This window comes from Eurosta solidaginis, chromosome 5 (genome assembly GCF_040869045.1).
Source record: "Eurosta solidaginis isolate ZX-2024a chromosome 5, ASM4086904v1, whole genome shotgun sequence".
Classification (NCBI taxonomy): Eukaryota; Metazoa; Arthropoda; class Insecta; order Diptera; family Tephritidae; genus Eurosta; species Eurosta solidaginis.
The window spans coordinates 177,139,227-177,165,182 of NC_090323.1; the positions used below are offsets into that span (position 1 = coordinate 177,139,227).

At 41.3% G+C, this 25,956-nt stretch overlaps 1 protein-coding gene across 14 annotated transcripts in view; it reads right to left on the reverse strand.

Moving 5' to 3' along the window:
• The window catches only part of LOC137233994 (solute carrier family 66 member 3), a 64,546-nt gene that overhangs the window by 23,374 nt on the left and 15,216 nt on the right, over positions 1-25,956 (reverse strand). For 12 of the 14 annotated variants that reach the window (XM_067757608.1, XM_067757605.1, XM_067757598.1 and 9 more), the window contains exons 3-5: positions 22,497-22,756; positions 571-691; positions 362-495 (exon numbers count right to left, since the gene is read on the reverse strand). In XM_067757608.1, the coding sequence (XP_067613709.1) occupies positions 362-495; positions 571-691; positions 22,497-22,756 (515 nt within the window). Of the gene's footprint in view, positions 1-361; positions 496-570; positions 709-22,496; positions 22,757-25,956 lie in introns of those variants that run through there. The other 2 variants (XR_010947628.1, XM_067757595.1) reach the window with 2 other exon arrangements.

Genomic DNA, 25,956 nt, shown 5'->3' on the forward strand with positions numbered 1-25,956 from the left:
TGTAAAAACGCTAATTTCTAATAATTTTTTTTAATTTCTTTTCTATTACTAAGTTAAATTCATTTTTTCATTTACATATGTTCTGACTAAATAAATTTCTAAAGAGAAAAATAAACTCCAAAAAAAAAAAAACATAGGCATTTCAAAGTGGGATTTTTCAAAATTTGCCCCTACGACCCAAAGGGGGAGGGGGACAACAGAATTCGTTTTAGAGGTATGGTTCCTTCGGCAAAGTTTTTTATTTTGATCCCTAGAATATGATTTTCACAGAGCAATGGGCGATTTTTTTGCCTCCCCACAAATCGACCCGGCCTAATGTACATACATACATATATAGTAATATGTATATTTGCATACATACTTAATCGGCTTTAACTTGTTTGCTTTTGTAAACGCATGCAGCGGCAAAAACTGATGAGCTTAAAAATGTTGATATTAAGAAATTACTTAGCAGCATCAAATCATTTGATTGTACAAAAACTGTATAGATTCGAGCTGTAAATGAATTTTTATTAAAAAAAAGTTAGAATAATAAATTTTGTTTTTTGTTTGTTTTCTTATAGAACTTACTAAAATTTGTAAACGCCGATAATGCCCATGTCGTTCGACTAACAGAAGAAGCATCTTTTGTGCGTAGTATTTGTAGGAGTTGTAAAATTTTGCTTGTAGCACCGATGGGTGTGCAAAATGGCTGTAAAAAAAATTTAACTGTTTTAGTTACACTAACGGTTTAAATTTATATGTATTTTTTTTATAAGTATGTATATAACTCCAGCCAGCATTCTTTGAAATTTTTGATCATAAAATATTCAAATATCATACCCCAAGGTGATTAAAAACGTCCAAATTTAAGAGTATTTTCTATTTTGATTCATGTTTCGAAACGATTTTTTTCATATTTGATATCATTATAAAATTGAACTTTAATTGTCTTAGAGTGATATTTGACTGCTTTTCACAGTCATTTTCTGATCATATTCATGAACATATTTCAATCATTTTGGTTGAGATTTTTGACTCATTTTTGAATACGATTATCATGATTTATTATTCATATCTCTTACAAAATAAGGTGCTACATGATAATCATATTTCATCAGGGGAAGAAAGCATGCGAAAGTGAGCTATTTGAACCAAAGGTAATTCGCAAATAAGCTTGACTGATATACACCTGCGACTACAACATCCTCTTAAAAAACGATAAGGTACGCGATGTTGAAACCGTATCCAGGTATTTCAAGATAGCTTCACTTACCTGGGGTTCAAATAGCTCACAACCTTTGTATTGTCCAATCATTATGTATTTTCTGGGAAGCCGAAGGTGGAGAAATGATTGGCGACATCTTCGGTTACGAGCATCATTTACAATATCTTTTGTATAAATAAAAAAAATTTTATATATTTTTTCTAACTTCAAGATTGAAAAAATGTGTGCACGTGAAAAGAATACCCACTCAGCATTTGGGTGATTCAATTTTGAATTTCCCTACATATCAATACAATTTGATTACTCTTTCTGACTAAATAATAAGTTATCATACAATTGAACAAAAGAAATAATCAATTTGAATACTTTTGAAGATGAAAAACTAAAAAGCATTTTTCGATCACTTTTTGGAATCATGTTTGAAGTCCTTTAATGACTAAATTTTAATATTTCATAAAAACCAACAAAAAGAATAATCAAATATGCTTACCTTTGATGATCAAAAACTGAATATAGTTTTTCAATCACATTTTGGAATCATATTTGAATCAAATGTGTTTATTTTAGGTGATCAAAAATTTTAATCATTTTTCATTCAGCTTTCTGAATCTTTTATGAATATATTTGTTGACTGAATAATGAATTTTATAGTTGTTCAAATTTTACTTTTCATTAAAAATTTTATTTTTTTCAAATACACATATTTTTTCAATCATGAAGCTAAGAAAAAATATATAAAAATTTTATTATTTATGCAAAAGATATTCTTCAAGACAAAAATAATGTAATGCTGTTCGTGAACGAAGATTTCCCCAACCATTTCTCCCCTTCAGCTTCCCAGAATAAAGGCGCTCCTCCGAAGAGATTTAAGGCCGAGCTTCTCTTCCAATTTGCGTCGTGCCCCTTTTGGTTTTCCCTACAAATTGGCCGGAGGCAGATGAGTTTTCACTGAAAGCTTTTCATGGCAGAAATACACCCGGAGTGCTTGCCAAACACTGCCGAGGGGCGACTCCGCTTAGAAAAATTTTCTTCTAATTGAAAAACCTTATTTCTAAGATTTTGATGTTGCTTTGCCCGGGGTGTGAACACAGGGCATACGGTGTGGTAGGCGGAGCACGCTACCATCACACCACGGTGGCCGCTATCTATCCTTTCCCATTCCTTTTTTTGCTTTTCATCTTACTCTAACGCTCCTCGCTTTTCATCTCTTCCTTTTCTTTACTCTATATTAGACATTTGTCGGATCCGGTAGGATCGGACCACTATAACATATATCTCCCATACAACCGATCGTTCAGATAAGACGATTTTGGTCATCCTTGGCGCAATTTAGAAAGTATAAACGTGAAACTCGGTGATATATAGTTTAATATATCATAGAAGATTTTCTGAAAAAATCACTTTGATCGGAGCTATATAAAGTATATATCCCATACAACCGATCGCTCAGATAGAAAGATTTTTGGCAATTTCTCCCTTAATTTCCAATATAAAAACATTTAACTTGGTGATATTTATTCTAATATATCCTAGAAGATTTCCTGAAAAAATCACTTTGTTCGGAGCTATATGTATATAGTGTCACGGCTATTACCACCCCTAAGTTATCCCATCACTAAGGCGATGCTAAGGCCATGCCAAGCAGTATTTACGTTAATAATCAAATCAAGTATACACATATATAAGGCAGCCCAGAGAGATGTCACACACAGATGCATTTACTTATACGGCTATGTGCGCGCGAGAGACTGTAAACTACAAACATTCACATCAATAATTCAATCTTTATGTGTTTACATAAACGAATAAATAATTGCGTCTACACATATGTACGTATACGAGCAGCGGAGCGGCAATGCACAAACACATGCATATATCTTATCTCAGTGGTCACAAGAGAGGGCAATAATTTGTGCACGTAGTTGTGGCTGGCGATTTTGTAGCCGAAACAACTAGTAACTTCTGGAAATCGAAGAGCCTAGAAGTATGCAGCGTAAACTATAAAAGCAGTGCAGGCGAGTAAGAAGTAATTCAGTTTGATTTGAGTTGTCAAGCAGTTGCGATTAAGACGATATCTAGCAATAGCAGTATTATTTTGAATAGTAGAGTTTCATTGAGCTATCAATCAGTGTGGTTATTAAGCAAGCTATTCGTTGCACAGTTTGAGTGTTATTGTGAAGTACTTTAATAAAGGCCATTTTGCATTATTACAAATTGGAGTTATTAATTCAACAGTTTAGTGATTCGAACTTAGCAGAGGATTGCAAATAAGAGGATTTGCAAGTAAATTCGTTACAATTGGTGTCAGAAGAGGAATTGTTGAATAAATTCCAGAGGACAACAAGGACATGGCAAAGTTCAGTGAATTGAAGATCCAGCAACTAAAGAAGGAGTTGGAGAGCCGTGGATTGAATACAAGCGGCGTTAAACTTGAACTTCAGGCACGGCTACGAGAGGCAATGGAAAGAGAAGGAATTGATGTGGAAGAGTATGACTTTCATCTTGATGGCGAGGAAATAACAAAAATCGAAGAAACACCGCAGACAATTGCGAACACAGACTTGAACATGATTTTGGCTGCAATATCTGCTCAAACATCGACAGTGGCATCTCAACTAGAAGAACAGAAAACGTATATGTCATCTCAACTAGAAGAACAGAAGACGTATATGGTATCCCAGATGGAAGCACAAGAAACGCGTATATCCGAAATGTCGTCGCAAATGTCATCTCAGCTGGAATCGCAGGAGAACCGTATAACAGCGAAGATTGAAGCACAAGAGGCACGGATATCCGAAATGTCTGCTCAAATTTCAGCACAGATATCATCGCAGATCTCTGCTCAACTGGAAGAGCAAGAAGGACGTATTTCCTCGAAGTTGGAGGCGCAAGATACAAAAATTTTACAGTTTGAAGAAAAAATCGAGGCCGAGGTGGATGCTTTGAGAGGACGTATCGAGCAGTTGCAACTGAATCGCCCAGCAGTTTCAACTAGTAATTCAAAGGTAAAAACACCATCCTTTGACGGTTCTGTTCCTTTCCAGGTCTTTAAGCTACAGTTTGAGAAGACCGCAGCAGTGAACAACTGGAATGTGGAAGATAAAGTTGCCGCACTCTTCGTAGCATTGAAAGGACAAGCTGCCGAAATCTTACAGACTATTCCAGAGTACGAACGGAACAGTTAGGACGCACTGATGGCTGCTGTAGAACGGCGATACGGAAGCGAACACAGGAAACAGATATTTCAAATAGAATTGCGAAACCGCTACCAAAAAGCTAACGAGACTTTGCAGGAGTTTGCTTCGGACATTGAAAGATTGGCTCATCTTGCAAATGCGGATGCACCCGTGGAATACACGGAAAGAGTGAAGATTCAGAGCTTTATAAATGGCATAAGGGACGTCGAAACGAAGCGAGCCACATACGCGAACCCAAAGCAAACATTTTCTGAAACGGTATCCCATGCATTGACTCAGGAAACGGCGTCATTATTGAGTAAACCAGCATACAAAGCTCATCGTGTGGAAGTAGAAAGGCCAGAGTGGGTAGATACAATTTTGGAAGCTCTGAAGGGATCGCAACAGAAAAATGCCGGAGTTATGAAATGTTTCAAGTGCGGTAACCCAGGTCATATTGCACGTCACTGTAGTAGCAATTCCAATAGTTCCAACAATGTGGGTGGCCGTAAACGCAGAGCTGAAGGAGACGAGCAAATCTCCAAATCCACTCAATCGTTAAACTAAAGCGAGTCAGCCGCAATGGGCGACAGCTGGCCCCCTCAATTGAATGCCCCATAATCTCTATCTCGCAAATTGGAAGAAGGTCAAGCAATCTTACTGTCGGAGGACATGTGGATGGAAAGGAACGTTTACTGACTGTAGATACGGGTGCATCCCATTCCATCATTCGATCAGATTTAGTCAACAAGAAGATAAGACCATTGCTTGGAGCAAGATTACGTACAGCCACGGGAGAGGACACCCAGGTAATTGGAGAAGTAGAATGTGAAGTAGCAATTGGGAACGTCTCGGTACTTCACAATTTTATAGTGGCAGGTATTGTTGATGAAATCATAATTGGAGTGGACTTCTTAATCAACCAAGGCATCAAGATCGATATGCAAAGCAAGACGATGCGATATAAGAACATGGATGTGCCACTTAATTTCGGCTACGAGAGAGCCTACAGCAGTAAACGAGTGCTGGTGGAAGAGAGTCAGCGAATACCACCAAAATCCGAAGCAGTCATCTGGGCAAAGGTTGATGGAGATTGTGGGACAAACAAATTGTGGGTTGTCGAAGCAGCAAACAAATCAGCACTAAACATACTTGTAGGAAAAACCCTGGCTATGACAAAACAAGATGGACGTATTCCGGTAAGAGTACTCAATGAGTTCAAGTCACCACTCAAACTGACTAAAGGAGCTATTTTGGGAAGATGCCAAGGGGCTGAAGTAGTTATTAACTGTGAACAGCTCCAGGAACACGTTTCAGCTAGTAATACTGATCTTTCAAATGACATCACGGCATGGACACAGGGGCTAGAGGAAGCATATCAGAGTAAGGCAAAACAACTGCTCCTAAAGTACGCGAACATATTTGACCAGGATGATTCTAAACCAGGCCGCACCAACGTTGTGAAGCATCAAATTGACACTGGAGATGCGAGGCCGATCCGTCAAGCTCCACGTAGTGTTCCACTGGCGAAGCGGGAAGTTGTGAGTCAAATCATTCAAGAAATGAGCGACAGCGGCGTCATCGAACCATCAGCTAGTCCATGGAGCTCACCGGTAGTACTTGTAAAAAAGAAGGATTGAAAAATGAGGTTTTGCGTGGACTACCGGAAGTTGAATGACGTAACGAAAAAGGATAGCTACCCATTGCCAAGAATTGACGACACTCTGGACTCGCTATCTGGTACGAAATGGTTTTCCACGCTGGACTTGAAAAGCGGCTACTGGCAAGTGGAGGTGAAGGAGGAAGATAAAGAGAAAACAGCCTTCAGTGTCGGTGATGGTCTTTGGCAATTTACAGTGATGCCTTTTGGACTTTGTAATGCACCAGCTACTTTTGAGAGACTCATGGACCAGGTACTGAAAGGACTACATTGGAAAACATGCTAGGTGTACCTGGACGACATCATCGTATTGGGCAAGAACTTTGATGAACATCTTAAGAACTTAGAGGAAGTTTTCCAGAGAATAGCTGGCGCTGGTCTGAAGTTAAGTCCCAAAAAGTGTGCGCTGTTTAAAAAGGAAGTCAATTATTTAGGTCACAAGGTAACGACAGAGGGCATCTGCACTGCGAACGAAAAAATAGAGGCTGTACAGGATTGGTCAAGACCACAGAACCTACATGAATTGAGAAGTTTTCTTGGGCTGTGCACATATTACCGCCGATTTGTACCAAATTTTTCCAGCGTAGCCCATAGCCTCCATGAGCTTACAAGAAAAAACAAAGCTTTTGAATGGAAGAAGGAGCAAGAAGTGGCTTTCCAAACATTGAAGGAGCGTTTGTGCACTGCCCCAATGTTAGCATATCCGATTCCAGGAGCAACATTTATTCTAGATACAGCTGCAAGTGGATATGCTATAGGAGGCGTTTTATCACAACTGGTCGATGGACAGGAGAAGGTAGTTGCATATTACAGCCGTTCGATTGGAAAACCAGAGAGGAACTACTGTGTTACGCGGAGAGAGCTGTTGGCATTGGTAGACTGCATTAAACATTTTCACAAATACCTCTACGGCCAGCGATTCCGTGTCAGGACAGATCACGCAGCGTTGAAATGGCTTCTGCAGTTCCGTAATCCGGAAGGACAATTGGCACGGTGGATCGAGCGACTACAAAGCTACGACTTTTCCATTGAGCATCGAAAAGGTAGTACCCATGGAAATGCTGATGCAATGTCACGAAGACCATGTAGTTTGGAATGCAAGCACTGTTCAAAAGCCGAGGCTAAAGAAGACATTATAGATGTCGGGCTAATGAATATAACATGTACAGATGAATGGGACAAGGAACAACTAAGAAAGTGCCAGCTAGAAGATGCAGATCTGTCACGTGTTATGCAAGGGCTCGAACGAAATGAAAGACCAAACAGAGAAGAGATGTCAGCAGAGAGTCCCATTGCGAAGTCATATTGGGCACAGTGGAACAGTTTAGAATTGATATCCGGTTGCCTTCATCGAGTATGGGAGAGTGAGGATAGTAAATACAAGAATAAACTGATAGTTGTTCCCAGAAAGAGGATTCCTGACGTGCTCAGCGAGCTGCATAATGGTCCAAGCGGAGGTCATCTTGGAATCACGAAGACGCTCGAGAAGATTAAACAGAGATTCTATTGGGTTGGTTGCCGTCAGTCGGTCACTGAGTGGATTGCGAACTGCGAGGTTTGCAGCAGAGTGAAAGGGCCCAGAACACGAAGTCATGGCCAGATGAAGCAATATAACTCAGGTGCGCCATTTGAAAGGATCGCCATGGATGTCGCAGGTCAATTTCCTACTAGTAACCGCGGAAACAAATACGTACTGGTGGTTATGGATTATTTCAGTAAATGGCCAGAGGTATACCCAATCCCAAACCAAGAAGCAGAAACAGTAGCAGAAGTGGTTAAAAACGAATGGGTTGCAAGGTATGGTGTACCAATGGAGTTACATTCTGACCAAGGCAGGAATTTCGAATCAGCTGTGTTCCAGGAAATGTGTAAGTCATTGGGCATTCGAAAAACACGGACAACTGCATTGCATCCTCAATCCGATGGTATGGTAGAACGATTCAATAGAACATTGGAGGAGCACTTAAGGAAAGTAGTAGACAAGTACCATAAAGAATGGGATACCCGCATACCATTATTCTTGATGGCTTACCGATCAGCAGTGCATGAGACAACGGGCCAAACCCCTGCAAAAGTAATTTTTGGCAATGACCTTAGACTGCCAGCTGATTTGAAGTTTGGGATAGATGCCAATGCGGAGAGAAATGTCAGGAAATCCACTAGTGATTTGGAAGAAGAGCTAAGAGAAATACATGATCTGATAAGGCAACGAACAAAGATTATGAGTGACAAGATGAAAGCCAGATACGATAAAGCAATTAATTCAGAAGGTTTTCAGGAAGGAGATTTGGTGCTGTTATACAACCCACAACGTAAAAAAGGTTTGTCCCCGAAATTGCAGTGTAATTGGGAAGGCCCATACAAAGTTGTAAAACGGATCAACGATGTAGTGTACCGCATACAAACCATCGGTAAACGACGAACCAAAATGAAAGTGGTCCATTTGGAAAGGCTGGCAACGTTTAGATCGAGAGATTTGTCTGATCGGGACGATCAGACTTAGGTGGAGGGCAGTGTCACGGCTATTACCACCCCTAAGTTATCCCATCACTAAGGCGATGCTAAGGCCATGCCAAGCAGTATTTACGTTAATAATCAAATCAAGTATACACATATATAAGGCAGCCCAGAGAGATGTCACACACAGATGCATTTACTTATACGGCTATGTGCGCGCGAGAGACTGTAAACTACAAACATTCACATCAATAATTCAATCTTTATGTGTTTACATAAACGAATAAATAATTGCGTCTACACATATGTACGTATACGAGCAGCGGAGCGGCAATGCACAAACACATGCATATATCTTATCTCAGTGGTCACAAGAGAGGGCAATAATTTGTGCACGTAGTTGTGGCTGGCGATTTTGTAGCCGAAACAACTAGTAACTTCTGGAAATCGAAGAGCCTAGAAGTATGCAGCGTAAACTATAAAAGCAGTGCAGGCGAGTAAGAAGTAATTCAGTTTGATTTGAGTTGTCAAGCAGTTGCGATTAAGACGATATCTAGCAATAGCAGTATTATTTTGAATAGTAGAGTTTCATTGAGCTATCAATCAGTGTGGTTATTAAGCAAGCTATTCGTTGCACAGTTTGAGTGTTATTGTGAAGTACTTTAATAAAGGCCATTTTGCATTATTACAAATTGGAGTTATTAATTCAACAGTTTAGTGATTCGAACTTAGCAGAGGATTGCAAATAAGAGGATTTGCAAGTAAATTCGTTACAATTGGTGTCAGAAGAGGAATTGTTGAATAAATTCCAGAGGACAACAAGGACATGGCAAAGTTCAGTGAATTGAAGATCCAGCAACTAAAGAAGGAGTTGGAGAGCCGTGGATTGAATACAAGCGGCGTTAAACTTGAACTTCAGGCACGGCTACGAGAGGCAATGGAAAGAGAAGGAATTGATGTGGAAGAGTATGACTTTCATCTTGATGGCGAGGAAATAACAAAAATCGAAGAAACACCGCAGACAATTGCGAACACAGACTTGAACATGATTTTGGCTGCAATATCTGCTCAAACATCGACAGTGGCATCTCAACTAGAAGAACAGAAAACGTATATGTCATCTCAACTAGAAGAACAGAAGACGTATATGGTATCCCAGATGGAAGCACAAGAAACGCGTATATCCGAAATGTCGTCGCAAATGTCATCTCAGCTGGAATCGCAGGAGAACCGTATAACAGCGAAGATTGAAGCACAAGAGGCACGGATATCCGAAATGTCTGCTCAAATTTCAGCACAGATATCATCGCAGATCTCTGCTCAACTGGAAGAGCAAGAAGGACGTATTTCCTCGAAGTTGGAGGCGCAAGATACAAAAATTTTACAGTTTGAAGAAAAAATCGAGGCCGAGGTGGATGCTTTGAGAGGACGTATCGAGCAGTTGCAACTGAATCGCCCAGCAGTTTCAACTAGTAATTCAAAGGTAAAAACACCATCCTTTGACGGTTCTGTTCCTTTCCAGGTCTTTAAGCTACAGTTTGAGAAGACCGCAGCAGTGAACAACTGGAATGTGGAAGATAAAGTTGCCGCACTCTTCGTAGCATTGAAAGGACAAGCTGCCGAAATCTTACAGACTATTCCAGAGTACGAACGGAACAGTTAGGACGCACTGATGGCTGCTGTAGAACGGCGATACGGAAGCGAACACAGGAAACAGATATTTCAAATAGAATTGCGAAACCGCTACCAAAAAGCTAACGAGACTTTGCAGGAGTTTGCTTCGGACATTGAAAGATTGGCTCATCTTGCAAATGCGGATGCACCCGTGGAATACACGGAAAGAGTGAAGATTCAGAGCTTTATAAATGGCATAAGGGACGTCGAAACGAAGCGAGCCACATACGCGAACCCAAAGCAAACATTTTCTGAAACGGTATCCCATGCATTGACTCAGGAAACGGCGTCATTATTGAGTAAACCAGCATACAAAGCTCATCGTGTGGAAGTAGAAAGGCCAGAGTGGGTAGATACAATTTTGGAAGCTCTGAAGGGATCGCAACAGAAAAATGCCGGAGTTATGAAATGTTTCAAGTGCGGTAACCCAGGTCATATTGCACGTCACTGTAGTAGCAATTCCAATAGTTCCAACAATGTGGGTGGCCGTAAACGCATAGCTGAAGGAGACGAGCAAATCTCCAAATCCACTCAATCGTTAAACTAAAGCGAGTCAGCCGCAATGGGCGACAGCTGGCCCCCTCAATTGAATGCCCCATAATCTCTATCTCGCAAATTGGAAGAAGGTCAAGCAATCTTACTGTCGGAGGACATGTGGATGGAAAGGAACGTTTACTGACTGTAGATACGGGTGCATCCCATTCCATCATTCGATCAGATTTAGTCAACAAGAAGATAAGACCATTGCTTGGAGCAAGATTACGTACAGCCACGGGAGAGGACACCCAGGTAATTGGAGAAGTAGAATGTGAAGTAGCAATTGGGAACGTCTCGGTACTTCACAATTTTATAGTGGCAGGTATTGTTGATGAAATCATAATTGGAGTGGACTTCTTAATCAACCAAGGCATCAAGATCGATATGCAAAGCAAGACGATGCGATATAAGAACATGGATGTGCCACTTAATTTCGGCTACGAGAGAGCCTACAGCAGTAAACGAGTGCTGGTGGAAGAGAGTCAGCGAATACCACCAAAATCCGAAGCAGTCATCTGGGCAAAGGTTGATGGAGATTGTGGGACAAACAAATTGTGGGTTGTCGAAGCAGCAAACAAATCAGCACTAAACATACTTGTAGGAAAAACCCTGGCTATGACAAAACAAGATGGACGTATTCCGGTAAGAGTACTCAATGAGTTCAAGTCACCACTCAAACTGACTAAAGGAGCTATTTTGGGAAGATGCCAAGGGGCTGAAGTAGTTATTAACTGTGAACAGCTCCAGGAACACGTTTCAGCTAGTAATACTGATCTTTCAAATGACATCACGGCATGGACACAGGGGCTAGAGGAAGCATATCAGAGTAAGGCAAAACAACTGCTCCTAAAGTACGCGAACATATTTGACCAGGATGATTCTAAACCAGGCCGCACCAACGTTGTGAAGCATCAAATTGACACTGGAGATGCGAGGCCGATCCGTCAAGCTCCACGTAGTGTTCCACTGGCGAAGCGGGAAGTTGTGAGTCAAATCATTCAAGAAATGAGCGACAGCGGCGTCATCGAACCATCAGCTAGTCCATGGAGCTCACCGGTAGTACTTGTAAAAAAGAAGGATTGAAAAATGAGGTTTTGCGTGGACTACCGGAAGTTGAATGACGTAACGAAAAAGGATAGCTACCCATTGCCAAGAATTGACGACACTCTGGACTCGCTATCTGGTACGAAATGGTTTTCCACGCTGGACTTGAAAAGCGGCTACTGGCAAGTGGAGGTGAAGGAGGAAGATAAAGAGAAAACAGCCTTCAGTGTCGGTGATGGTCTTTGGCAATTTACAGTGATGCCTTTTGGACTTTGTAATGCACCAGCTACTTTTGAGAGACTCATGGACCAGGTACTGAAAGGACTACATTGGAAAACATGCTAGGTGTACCTGGACGACATCATCGTATTGGGCAAGAACTTTGATGAACATCTTAAGAACTTAGAGGAAGTTTTCCAGAGAATAGCTGGCGCTGGTCTGAAGTTAAGTCCCAAAAAGTGTGCGCTGTTTAAAAAGGAAGTCAATTATTTAGGTCACAAGGTAACGACAGAGGGCATCTGCACTGCGAACGAAAAAATAGAGGCTGTACAGGATTGGTCAAGACCACAGAACCTACATGAATTGAGAAGTTTTCTTGGGCTGTGCACATATTACCGCCGATTTGTACCAAATTTTTCCAGCGTAGCCCATAGCCTCCATGAGCTTACAAGAAAAAACAAAGCTTTTGAATGGAAGAAGGAGCAAGAAGTGGCTTTCCAAACATTGAAGGAGCGTTTGTGCACTGCCCCAATGTTAGCATATCCGATTCCAGGAGCAACATTTATTCTAGATACAGCTGCAAGTGGATATGCTATAGGAGGCGTTTTATCACAACTGGTCGATGGACAGGAGAAGGTAGTTGCATATTACAGCCGTTCGATTGGAAAACCAGAGAGGAACTACTGTGTTACGCGGAGAGAGCTGTTGGCATTGGTAGACTGCATTAAACATTTTCACAAATACCTCTACGGCCAGCGATTCCGTGTCAGGACAGATCACGCAGCGTTGAAATGGCTTCTGCAGTTCCGTAATCCGGAAGGACAATTGGCACGGTGGATCGAGCGACTACAAAGCTACGACTTTTCCATTGAGCATCGAAAAGGTAGTACCCATGGAAATGCTGATGCAATGTCACGAAGACCATGTAGTTTGGAATGCAAGCACTGTTCAAAAGCCGAGGATAAAGAAGACATTATAGATGTCGGGCTAATGAATATAACATGTACAGATGAATGGGACAAGGAACAACTAAGAAAGTGCCAGCTAGAAGATGCAGATCTGTCACGTGTTATGCAAGGGCTCGAACGAAATGAAAGACCAAACAGAGAAGAGATGTCAGCAGAGAGTCCCATTGCGAAGTCATATTGGGCACAGTGGAACAGTTTAGAATTGATATCCGGTTGCCTTCATCGAGTATGGGAGAGTGAGGATAGTAAATACAAGAATAAACTGATAGTTGTTCCCAGAAAGAGGATTCCTGACGTGCTCAGCGAGCTGCATAATGGTCCAAGCGGAGGTCATCTTGGAATCACGAAGACGCTCGAGAAGATTAAACAGAGATTCTATTGGGTTGGTTGCCGTCAGTCGGTCACTGAGTGGATTGCGAACTGCGAGGTTTGCAGCAGAGTGAAAGGGCCCAGAACACGAAGTCATGGCCAGATGAAGCAATATAACTCAGGTGCGCCATTTGAAAGGATCGCCATGGATGTCGCAGGTCAATTTCCTACTAGTAACCGCGGAAACAAATACGTACTGGTGGTTATGGATTATTTCAGTAAATGGCCAGAGGTATACCCAATCCCAAACCAAGAAGCAGAAACAGTAGCAGAAGTGGTTAAAAACGAATGGGTTGCAAGGTATGGTGTACCAATGGAGTTACATTCTGACCAAGGCAGGAATTTCGAATCAGCTGTGTTCCAGGAAATGTGTAAGTCATTGGGCATTCGAAAAACACGGACAACTGCATTGCATCCTCAATCCGATGGTATGGTAGAACGATTCAATAGAACATTGGAGGAGCACTTAAGGAAAGTAGTAGACAAGTACCATAAAGAATGGGATACCCGCATACCATTATTCTTGATGGCTTACCGATCAGCAGTGCATGAGACAACGGGCCAAACCCCTGCAAAAGTAATTTTTGGCAATGACCTTAGACTGCCAGCTGATTTGAAGTTTGGGATAGATGCCAATGCGGAGAGAAATGTCAGGAAATCCACTAGTGATTTGGAAGAAGAGCTAAGAGAAATACATGATCTGATAAGGCAACGAACAAAGATTATGAGTGACAAGATGAAAGCCAGATACGATAAAGCAATTAATTCAGAAGGTTTTCAGGAAGGAGATTTGGTGCTGTTATACAACCCACAACGTAAAAAAGGTTTGACCCCGAAATTGCAGTGTAATTGGGAAGGCCCATACAAAGTTGTAAAACGGATCAACGATGTAGTGTACCGCATACAAACCATCGGTAAACGACGAACCAAAATGAAAGTGGTCCATTTGGAAAGGCTGGCAACGTTTAGATCGAGAGATTTGTCTGATCGGGACGATCAGACTTAGGTGGAGGGCAGTGTCACGGCTATTACCACCCCTAAGTTATCCCATCACTAAGGCGATGCTAAGGCCATGCCAAGCAGTATTTACGTTAATAATCAAATCAAGTATACACATATATAAGGCAGCCCAGAGAGATGTCACACACAGATGCATTTACTTATACGGCTATGTGCGCGCGAGAGACTGTAAACTACAAACATTCACATCAATAATTCAATCTTTATGTGTTTACATAAACGAATAAATAATTGCGTCTACACATATGTACGTATACGAGCAGCGGAGCGGCAATGCACAAACACATGCATATATCTTATCTCAGTGGTCACAAGAGAGGGCAATAATTTGTGCACGTAGTTGTGGCTGGCGATTTTGTAGCCGAAACAACTAGTAACTTCTGGAAATCGAAGAGCCTAGAAGTATGCAGCGTAAACTATAAAAGCAGTGCAGGCGAGTAAGAAGTAATTCAGTTTGATTTGAGTTGTCAAGCAGTTGCGATTAAGACGATATCTAGCAATAGCAGTATTATTTTGAATAGTAGAGTTTCATTGAGCTATCAATCAGTGTGGTTATTAAGCAAGCTATTCGTTGCACAGTTTGAGTGTTATTGTGAAGTACTTTAATAAAGGCCATTTTGCATTATTACAAATTGGAGTTATTAATTCAACAGTTTAGTGATTCGAACTTAGCAGAGGATTGCAAATAAGAGGATTTGCAAGTAAATTCGTTACAATTGGTGTCAGAAGAGGAATTGTTGAATAAATTCCAGAGGACAACAAGGACATGGCAAAGTTCAGTGAATTGAAGATCCAGCAACTAAAGAAGGAGTTGGAGAGCCGTGGATTGAATACAAGCGGCGTTAAACTTGAACTTCAGGCACGGCTACGAGAGGCAATGGAAAGAGAAGGAATTGATGTGGAAGAGTATGACTTTCATCTTGATGGCGAGGAAATAACAAAAATCGAAGAAACACCGCAGACAATTGCGAACACAGACTTGAACATGATTTTGGCTGCAATATCTGCTCAAACATCGACAGTGGCATCTCAACTAGAAGAACAGAAAACGTATATGTCATCTCAACTAGAAGAACAGAAGACGTATATGGTATCCCAGATGGAAGCACAAGAAACGCGTATATCCGAAATGTCGTCGCAAATGTCATCTCAGCTGGAATCGCAGGAGAACCGTATAACAGCGAAGATTGAAGCACAAGAGGCACGGATATCCGAAATGTCTGCTCAAATTTCAGCACAGATATCATCGCAGATCTCTGCTCAACTGGAAGAGCAAGAAGGACGTATTTCCTCGAAGTTGGAGGCGCAAGATACAAAAATTTTACAGTTTGAAGAAAAAATCGAGGCCGAGGTGGATGCTTTGAGAGGACGTATCGAGCAGTTGCAACTGAATCGCCCAGCAGTTTCAACTAGTAATTCAAAGGTAAAAACACCATCCTTTGACGGTTCTGTTCCTTTCCAGGTCTTTAAGCTACAGTTTGAGAAGACCGCAGCAGTGAACAACTGGAATGTGGAAGATAAAGTTGCCGCACTCTTCGTAGCATTGAAAGGACAAGCTGCCGAAATCTTACAGACTATTCCAGAGTACGAACGGAACAGTTAGGACGCACTGATGGCTGCTGTAGAATGGCGATACGGAAGCGAACACAGGAAACAGATATTTCAAATAGAATTGCGAAACCGCTACCAAAAAGCTAACGAGACTTTGCAGGAGTTTGCTTCGGACATTGAAAGATTGGCTCATCTTGCAAATGCGGATGCACCCGTGGAATACACGGAAAGAGTGAAGATTCAGAGCTTTATAAATGGCATAAGGGACGTCGAAACGAAGCGAGCCACATACGCGAACCCAAAGCAAACATTTTCTGAAACGGTATCCCATGCATTGACTCAGGAAACGGCGTCATTATTGAGTAAACCAGCATACAAAGCTCATCGTGTGGAAGTAGAAAGGCCAGAGTGGGTAGATACAATTTTGGAAGCTCTGAAGGGATCGCAACAGAAAAATGCCGGAGTTATGAAATGTTTCAAGTGCGGTAACCCAGGTCATATTGCACGTCACTGTAGTAGCAATTCCAATAGTTCCAACAATGTGGGTGGCCGTAAACGCAGAGCTGAAGGAGACGAGCAAATCTCCAAATCCACTCAATCGTTAAACTAAAGCGAGTCAGCCGCAATGGGCGACAGCTGGCCCCCTCAATTGAATGCCCCATAATCTCTATCTCGCAAATTGGAAGAAGGTCAAGCAATCTTACTGTCGGAGGACATGTGGATGGAAAGGAACGTTTACTGACTGTAGATACGGGTGCATCCCATTCCATCATTCGATCAGATTTAGTCAACAAGAAGATAAGACCATTGCTTGGAGCAAGATTACGTACAGCCACGGGAGAGGACACCCAGGTAATTGGAGAAGTAGAATGTGAAGTAGCAGTTGGGAACGTCTCGGTACTTCACAATTTTATAGTGGCAGGTATTGTTGATGAAATCATAATTGGAGTGGACTTCTTAATCAACCAAGGCATCAAGATCGATATGCAAAGCAAGACGATGCGATATAAGAACATGGATGTGCCACTTAATTTCGGCTACGAGAGAGCCTACAGCAGTAAACGAGTGCTGGTGGAAGAGAGTCAGCGAATACCACCAAAATCCGAAGCAGTCATCTGGGCAAAGGTTGATGGAGATTGTGGGACAAACAAATTGTGGGTTGTCGAAGCAGCAAACAAATCAGCACTAAACATACTTGTAGGAAAAACCCTGGCTATGACAAAACAAGATGGACGTATTCCGGTAAGAGTACTCAATGAGTTCAAGTCACCACTCAAACTGACTAAAGGAGCTATTTTGGGAAGATGCCAAGAGGCTGAAGTAGTTATTAACTGTGAACAGCTCCAGGAACACGTTTCAGCTAGTAATACTGATCTTTCAAATGACATCACGGCATGGACACAGGGGCTAGAGGAAGCATATCAGAGTAAGGCAAAACAACTGCTCCTAAAGTACGCGAACATATTTGACCAGGATGATTCTAAACCAGGCCGCACCAACGTTGTGAAGCATCAAATTGACACTGGAGATGTGAGGCCGATCCGTCAAGCTCCACGTAGTGTTCCACTGGCGAAGCGGGAAGTTGTGAGTCAAATCATTCAAGAAATGAGCGACAGCGGCGTCATCGAGCCATCAGCTAGTCCATAGAGCTCACCGGTAGTACTTGTAAAAAAGAAGGATGGAAAAATGAGGTTTTGCGTGGACTACCGGAAGTTGAATGACGTAACGAAAAAGGATAGCTACCCATTGCCAAGAATTGACGACACTCTGGACTCGCTATCTGGTACGAAATGGTTTTCCACGCTGGACTTGAAAAGCGGCTACTGGCAAGTGGAGGTGAAGGAGGAAGATAAAGAGAAAACAGCCTTCAGTGTCGGTGATGGTCTTTGGCAATTTACAGTGATGCCTTTTGGACTTTGTAATGCACCAGCTACTTTTGAGAGACTCATGGACCAGGTACTGAAAGGACTACATTGGAAAACATGCTTGGTGTACCTGGACAACATCATCGTATTGGGCAAGAACTTTGATGAACATCTTAAGAACTTAGAGGAAGTTTTCCAGAGAATAGCTGGCGCTGGTCTGAAGTTAAGTCCCAAAAAGTGTGCGCTGTTTAAAAAGGAAGTCAATTATTTAGGTCACAAGGTAACGACAGAGGGCATCTGCACTGCGAACGAAAAAATAGAGGCTGTACAGGATTGGTCAAGACCACAGAACCTACATGAATTGAGAAGTTTTCTTGGGCTGTGCACATATTACCGCCGATTTGTACCAAATTTTTCCAGCGTAGCCCATAGCCTCCATGAGCTTACAAGAAAAAACAAAGCTTTTGAATGGAAGAAGGAGCAAGAAGTGGCTTTCCAAACATTGAAGGAGCGTTTGTGCACTGCCCCAATGTTAGCATATCCGATTCCAGGAGCAACATTTATTCTAGATACAGATGCAAGTGGATATGCTATAGGAGGCGTTTTATCACAACTGGTCGATGGACAGGAGAAGGTAGTTGCATATTACAGCCGTTCGATTGGAAAACCAGAGAGGAACTACTGTGTTACGCGGAGAGAGCTGTTGGCATTGGTAGACTGCATTAAACATTTTCACAAATACCTCTACGGCCAGCGATTCCGTGTCAGGACAGATCACGCAGCGTTGAAATGGCTTCTGCAGTTCCGTAATCCGGAAGGACAATTGGCACGGTGGATCGAGCGACTACAAAGCTACGACTTTTCCATTGAGCATCGAAAAGGTAGTACCCATGGAAATGCTGATGCAATGTCACGAAGACCATGTAGTTTGGAATGCAAGCACTGTTCAAAAGCCGAGGCTAAAGAAGACATTATAGATGTCGGGCTAATGAATATAACATGTACAGATGAATGGGACAAGGAACAGCTAAGAAAGTGCCAGCTAGAAGATGCAGATCTGTCACGTGTTATGCAAGGGCTCGAACGAAATGAAAGACCAAACAGAGAAGAGATGTCAGCAGAGAGTCCCATTGCGAAGTCATATTGGGCACAGTGGAACAGTTTAGAATTGATATCCGGTTGCCTTCATCGAGTATGGGAGAGTGAGGATGGTAAATACAAGAATAAACTGATAGTTGTTCCCAGAAAGAGGATTCCTGACGTGCTCAGCGAGCTGCATAATGGTCCAAGCGGAGGTCATCTTGGAATCACGAAGACGCTCGAGAAGATTAAACAGAGATTCTATTGGGTTGGTTGCCGTCAGTCGGTCACTGAGTGGATTGCGAACTGCGAGGTTTGCAGCAGAGCGAAAGGGCCCAGAACACGAAGTCATGGCCAGATGAAGCAATATAACTCAGGTGCGCCATTTGAAAGGATCGCCATGGATGTCGCAGGTCAATTTCCTACTAGTAACCGCGGAAACAAATACGTACTGGTGGTTATGGATTATTTCAGTAAATGGCCAGAGGTATACCCAATCCCAAACCAAGAAGCAGAAACAGTAGCAGAAGTGGTTAAAAACGAATGGGTTGCAAGGTATGGTGTACCAATGGAGTTACATTCTGACCAAGGCAGGAATTTCGAATCAGCTGTGTTCCAGGAAATGTGTAAGTCATTGGGCATTCGAAAAACACGGACAACTGCATTGCATCCTCAAACCGATGGTATGGTAGAACGATTCAATAGAACATTGGAGGAGCACTTAAGGAAAGTAGTAGACAAGTACCATAAAGAATGGGATACCCGCATACCATTATTCTTGTTGGCTTACCGATCAGCAGTGCATGAGACAACGGGCCAAACCCCTGCAAAAGTAATTTTTGGCAATGACCTTAGACTGCCAGCTGATTTGAAGTTTGGGATAGATGCCAATGCGGAGAGAAATGTCAGGAAATCCACTAGTGATTTGGAAGAAGAGCTAAGAGAAATACATGATCTGATAAGGCAACGAACAAAGATTATGAGTGACAAGATGAAAGCCAGATACGATAAAGCAATTAATTCAGAAGGTTTTCAGGAAGGAGATTTGGTGCTGTTATACAACCCACAACGTAAAAAAGGTTTGTCCCCGAAATTGCAGTGTAATTGGGAAGGCCCATACAAAGTTGTAAAACGGATCAACGATGTAGTGTACCGCATACAAACCATCGGTAAACGACGAACCAAAATGAAAGTGGTCCATTTGGAAAGGCTGGCAACGTTTAGATCGAGAGATTTGTCTGATCGGGACGATCAGACTTAGGTGGAGGGCAGTGTCACGGCTATTACCACCCCTAAGTTATCCCATCACTAAGGCGATGCTAAGGCCATGCCAAGCAGTATTTACGTTAATAATCAAATCAAGTATACACATATATAAGGCAGCCCAGAGAGATGTCACACACAGATGCATTTACTTATACGGCTATGTGCGCGCGAGAGACTGTAAACTACAAACATTCACATCAATAATTCAATCTTTATGTGTTTACATAAACGAATAAATAATTGCGTCTACACATATGTACGTATACGAGCAGCGGAGCGGCAATGCACAAACACATGCATATATCTTATCTCAGTGGTCACAAGAGAGGGCAATAATTTGTGCACGTAGTTGTGGCTGGCGATTTTGTAGCCGAAACAACTAGTAACTTCTGGAAATCGAAGAGCCTAGAAGTATGCAGCGTAAACTATAAAAGCAGTGCAGGCGAGTAAGAAGTAATTCAGTTTGATTTGAGTTGTCAAGCAGTTGCGATTAAGACGATATCTAGCAATAGCCAGCAGTATTATTTTGAATAGTAGAGTTTCATTGAGCTATCAATCAGTGTGGTTATTAAGCAAGCTATTCGTTGCACAGTTTGAGTGTTATTGTGAAGTACTTTAATAAAGGCCATTTTGCATTATTACAAATTGGAGTTATTAATTCAACAGTTTAGTGATTCGAACTTAGCAGAGGATTGCAAATAAGAGGATTTGCAAGTAAATTCGTTACAATAGTATATACCTATCCCATACAACCGATCGTTCATATATGAGGTTTTTTTGCCATTTTTTATTTTATATTTATCTTAAAAATCGTTTAGGTATGTACATCTGTTCACTATATATTTCTTATCTTATACATCCGATTATTTGGAGATTACGAACGGGATAAGATTATTGTTCAGCCCCATTCATGAAAGGTATGAAGTCTTCGGCACAGCCGAAGACAGTCCCGTCGTTACTTGATTTTTCTTGCTCTCTATCTTCTCCCGACATTCACTTTTCGAAATTTTTGGGGAGGGTCAACATCATTCCATACAGTTTGTAGGCAATTGTCAAATATAGCTGGATATCACCATCTTCACCGCGGGACTGTTACGACTAACGTTCAACAAGGGTTCCAAAAAGAGTTCCACGAAATCATAGATTCTGCAGCACGCTTCGTTACGGCAGCAAACTACCGGAAATTTTCAAGTGTTATCTTTCAACCGAATAGATCTTAAGATTGTCATTAGTAAAACATGGGCCAAACAAGGGTGCCGCTACTAAAATACGGGAGACCAGCTAATTAAAAAGAATCGTACTGACTGATATCTCTCCACACCAGTAGCGAAAGTGCTTTAAACCGTTATGCTCCTTTACTACACCGCAAATCATTGCTTTACGCAAAATGTAAAGCAACACAACAGCTTTAAATGCCATTAATTGTGGTGATCTGCTAACGTGGTTTAGAATTGTAATGTACTGTGACGAATATTAGCATCGCTAAGCGAACTACTATCACTAAGTCGATACTAAGCAGTATGTACGTAAACAAATCAATCATCATCTACACACATACATACAAGGAAACGGAGAGATACTCATAAACACATGTAATCATCAGCCGAAGTAGTACTCACATATACACACGCATATGGCTATGCGAGAAGCTATAAACTACAAATACATACGCATATAGCTGGTAACCAAGCCGGAGATTCTAGAAGGAGAAACGTCTAGACATTTGGAGAAATATGCGGACAAGACAACAGAGAGTATAGAAGCAGCGCAAGCTGAGTTGTCAGTAATTAGTTTGGTTTAAACACGCCATTAGTTGTGAAGTATAAGTGTTATTGTGAAGTACTCTCAAAGTAGTCCAATAAAGACCATTTTGCATTACTGAATATTGGAGTTATTTATTCGACAATTTAGCGATTGAACGTTTGCAGAAGGTTTCAAATAAGCGGAGTTCCTTAAATTCGTTACATTACTATCACACTCGGCATACTAAAGATGGGTTTGCCTTCATTTAAATAGTGATCCTCCTCCCTCTTCTAGTTAATACTCCATTTCTTCACTATCACTTCCAACTCCCTCATATATAGAACCTCTACAGCAAATATTGGATACCTGCTTCAAACATTTTCACAGGCTTGCGAGTTGAAATTCGTCCTAACAGAGGCGTGGAACCGGACACTTTTACTTAATTGTGTACAGATTAAGAGCTAAATATCAATTTTTTTAAAAGAGGTAAGGCATGGAACGTTGCTCGGTCAATTTTCAAAAACTCTATATAGCCTTAAAATACATATTGATCACTATAAACTAAAATTTCGTCACGATCGATTGAGTACTTTGGGCGTCTATAACATATACATATGTATATATATAAAAGTTTTTTTTATTTATACGATATATATTTACCACGAGGAACTTGAGTAATAGGATTGGAAAAAGTTTGAAATAAATTAATGCTGCCACGATTGCATACAACACAGTAATCAGTTGGGTTCGTAGACCCAATAGATCCTGATAAAGAAACGTATAGTAGATAAGTGCATATTCTTGTATCAAAAGTATTGGATATTCCATATAGGAAAGGAATTCATAGCCGCTACTGTAGTTATACGACATCATTACTGTATAGCTGAATAGTTCCAAACAAAGACCGATCACACTGATACCTGTAATGGTAAGAACGAAATTATCGGAAATTAATAAATTGTTTGTTTTTTTATAGATTTTTTAAAAAATGTTTAGACCCCTAGCGAATGAGTCAAGCAAACATAGTAACCCTGTCATCGTAGACTAGGTGTCATTGTACAGAAGTGTTAGTTTGGAAAATTGGGCTTCAGGCATAAAAAAGAACGCTAAGTTCTACAAACTGTTGCGATGTAATGTACAGGCGTATGCTAAGCATTAACGATCAACGACTAACTCCCTAGACTTTGCAGTTTTTTAAACTCGCGATATCTGCACTGACACCGACCAAATCCTCGGCGACCTTATTTACAACATACACAAAGCAAATGTTATAACACTACCGACTGTCTTACATACAAAAATACTAGTTGTGACGATCCCTCAGGATCTAAATTTTGGCTAGCCGTAACAAAATTCTCAAGTCTTTTGCCGGCAACACCGCCAAGCTACATGGCTCTCCTCCGATTCAAATACCCCCAGTCAGATCGATCACGTATTTTAGATGTACGCACGATTCGACTAGGATAACTATATCTTCATAGTCAAAATACGCGCTCGCCTCTGCGCAGCAAAAAGCAAAAAAACACAAGGAAAGCTAGACGTCAAAATTCTCCCACAGCTGCTCTCTAAAAACACTAGTCAATCCAACTGTATGATGGAGCAGTGGGAGCATATCTCTAAAGCAGTTCGTACCGCCACCGAGGAAGGAATTAGTTACCGGCGATCATGGAAAAACGACTGGTACAATGAAGAATTCTGCGTTGCAACCCAAACAAAATACGCTGCCTAAAGGGCTATACGTTAAAAGCGAACTCAACAAGTAGCGAGACAGCTTTGCAGGAAAACTAAAGCAGAGGAAGAGATGCTTGATAGCGAGGAGCTTGTGCTTGCTAGCCCTCAAAAATAACGCCCGCAAATTTAACAAAAAATTCCACTAGCGACAGAAAGTTGTATTAAGTCCGGGGCAAACTCTTGTGACGGTAACCTTGTAACCGATGTCCAGTGAGTACTTAGACTATGGATGGAACACTTCTTTGCCCTTTGAAGCCCACCGAGAATCAGCTGATTGAACCTTATCAGTGCGGCTTCAGACGTAGTAAATCTACTCGACCAGATTTTCACTATGCACCAAATTTTCGAAAATAAACGCGAAATAAGAATTGACACACATCACCTCTTTGTTAATTTTAAAGCCGCCTTCGACAGCACAAAGAAGCTGCTTATATGCCGCTTTGTCTGAATTTTTATACAGCTGGCCAAATTACGTTGAGAAACATCATCAGCCCAGTGAGAATTGGGAAGGGCCTTTCCGTGCCTTTCGGAACTAAACGAGGTTTTAGAGTGATCCCCTATCGTGCGATTTCTTTAATTTAATGCTGGAGAAAATACTACAAGCTGCAGAACTTAACCGCTTCGCAACAATATCCTATAAAAGCGTGCAATTACTGGCATATGCTGGCGATATTGATATCATCGGTCAGCAGATCCGCGCCGTAAGTTTTGCTTACTCCAAATTAGAAAAAGAGCGGTTTGATGGCGAATGAGGACAAACAAGTATCTGCTGTCATCAAGCAAGGAGTCAGTGCGTTTGCGTCTTGCGTGCATTAACACAAAATCCAGCTAATAATCACTTTTGCTACTTTGGACTGAGTAGGCAATTGAAAGGTAAAGTTCACTATCGGCAATTGAAAATCCTTCTCTACAAGCTACATACATATCATACCTGTCCTGATATATGGTGTAGAAGCATGGACATTGACAACAGCAGATGAAGCGGCTTCGGGCATGTTACAGAAAAAAGTTTTTAGAAAGAAAACGGTAGGTGGGTCATGTTATGCGAATGAAAGACAATGCTCCGGCCAAAAAGGTATTCTTATCGGAGCAGGAGGGTGGCCCTCACACCGCTGGTCATACTAAATGGCGCGAGTCATCCCAACGAAGAAGTGACTGGCGCGACTTGTTTGACGGCCAAAACCGTTCAAACGGATAAACGCCAAATAAGTAAGTAAAGTTCATACTTACATATTTCATTGGTTGGGTCTTAACTTGGCCAATGTCCAGCCAGAATGTGCTTTGCACACAGAGTATATTAACTTTGATTGGATAACGGTTGGTTGTACAGGTATAGAGGAATCGAGATGGATATAGACTTCCATACATCAAAATCATCAGCGGCGAAAAAAAATTTGATTGAGTCATTGCCGTCCGTCCGTCTGTCCGTTAACACGATAACTTGAGTAAATATTGAGATATCTTCGCCAAATTTGGTACACGAGCTTATCTGGACCCAGAATAAATCAATACCGAGCGAAATCGGATGATAACTACGCCCACTTTTTATATAAATTGTTATGGTATTGCATCTACATTGGAATCAGTAAGGAAGGCGGTCGGCATGATATGTTGGTGCACAGTGGCTAGTCATTGTCGGCTGGGGCGGGTCCTTGCCAACCTTACTGTTCCTGCGCCATAAACAGAAAAATGTTCCTATCATGCCTATCAAAACGAGCAGCTGTCAAATTCAAAAAAAAAACTAACAGAAGCGCAGAGACAACTCAAAACGCTTAAAAATTCAAAATAAAACAACATCCGGCCGAACCGGATGTCACGGACAGACCGTTAACATTCAAAAAATTCAAAATTCAAAAAAAAACTGTCAAAAAAAAGAAACTAACGATCAAAAAAAAACTAACCGAACCGGAAACGACCGGTTACTAAATCTGAAAAATCAAAAGGAAAAACACAAGCTGAAAAATAAAAATATAAATAAAAGGGCCGAATATACATAGGGGCGCCGCGGGTGGTGTTGCGACGCCCGGTGCTTTGCCCACCCTCAAAAACCATGGCCACCGACGCACCTAATCTTTCGGTGGCCCCTTACCTGGTTCCCTAAGTGCCTTCTAAATGAGACGAATCATCAGCATTCCCATTTTTTTTAAATTTATTGACAATTCATTATAAATTCCTTATAACCGTTCGATATAATTTCTTAGGTGGTTATTGCCAACCAAGCTGTCCTCATCTAAGAACTTATTTGAAATGTCTACAAACTCTTTGTTTTATTTTAACTTAAATTGCTAATACTGGAGTTACTCCACAGGACGCCAGTCATTTTGTTTTATTCAATGTTAAATAAGAAAATCAATAAAGTCGATACTTAGATTAAACTATTAATATTCGG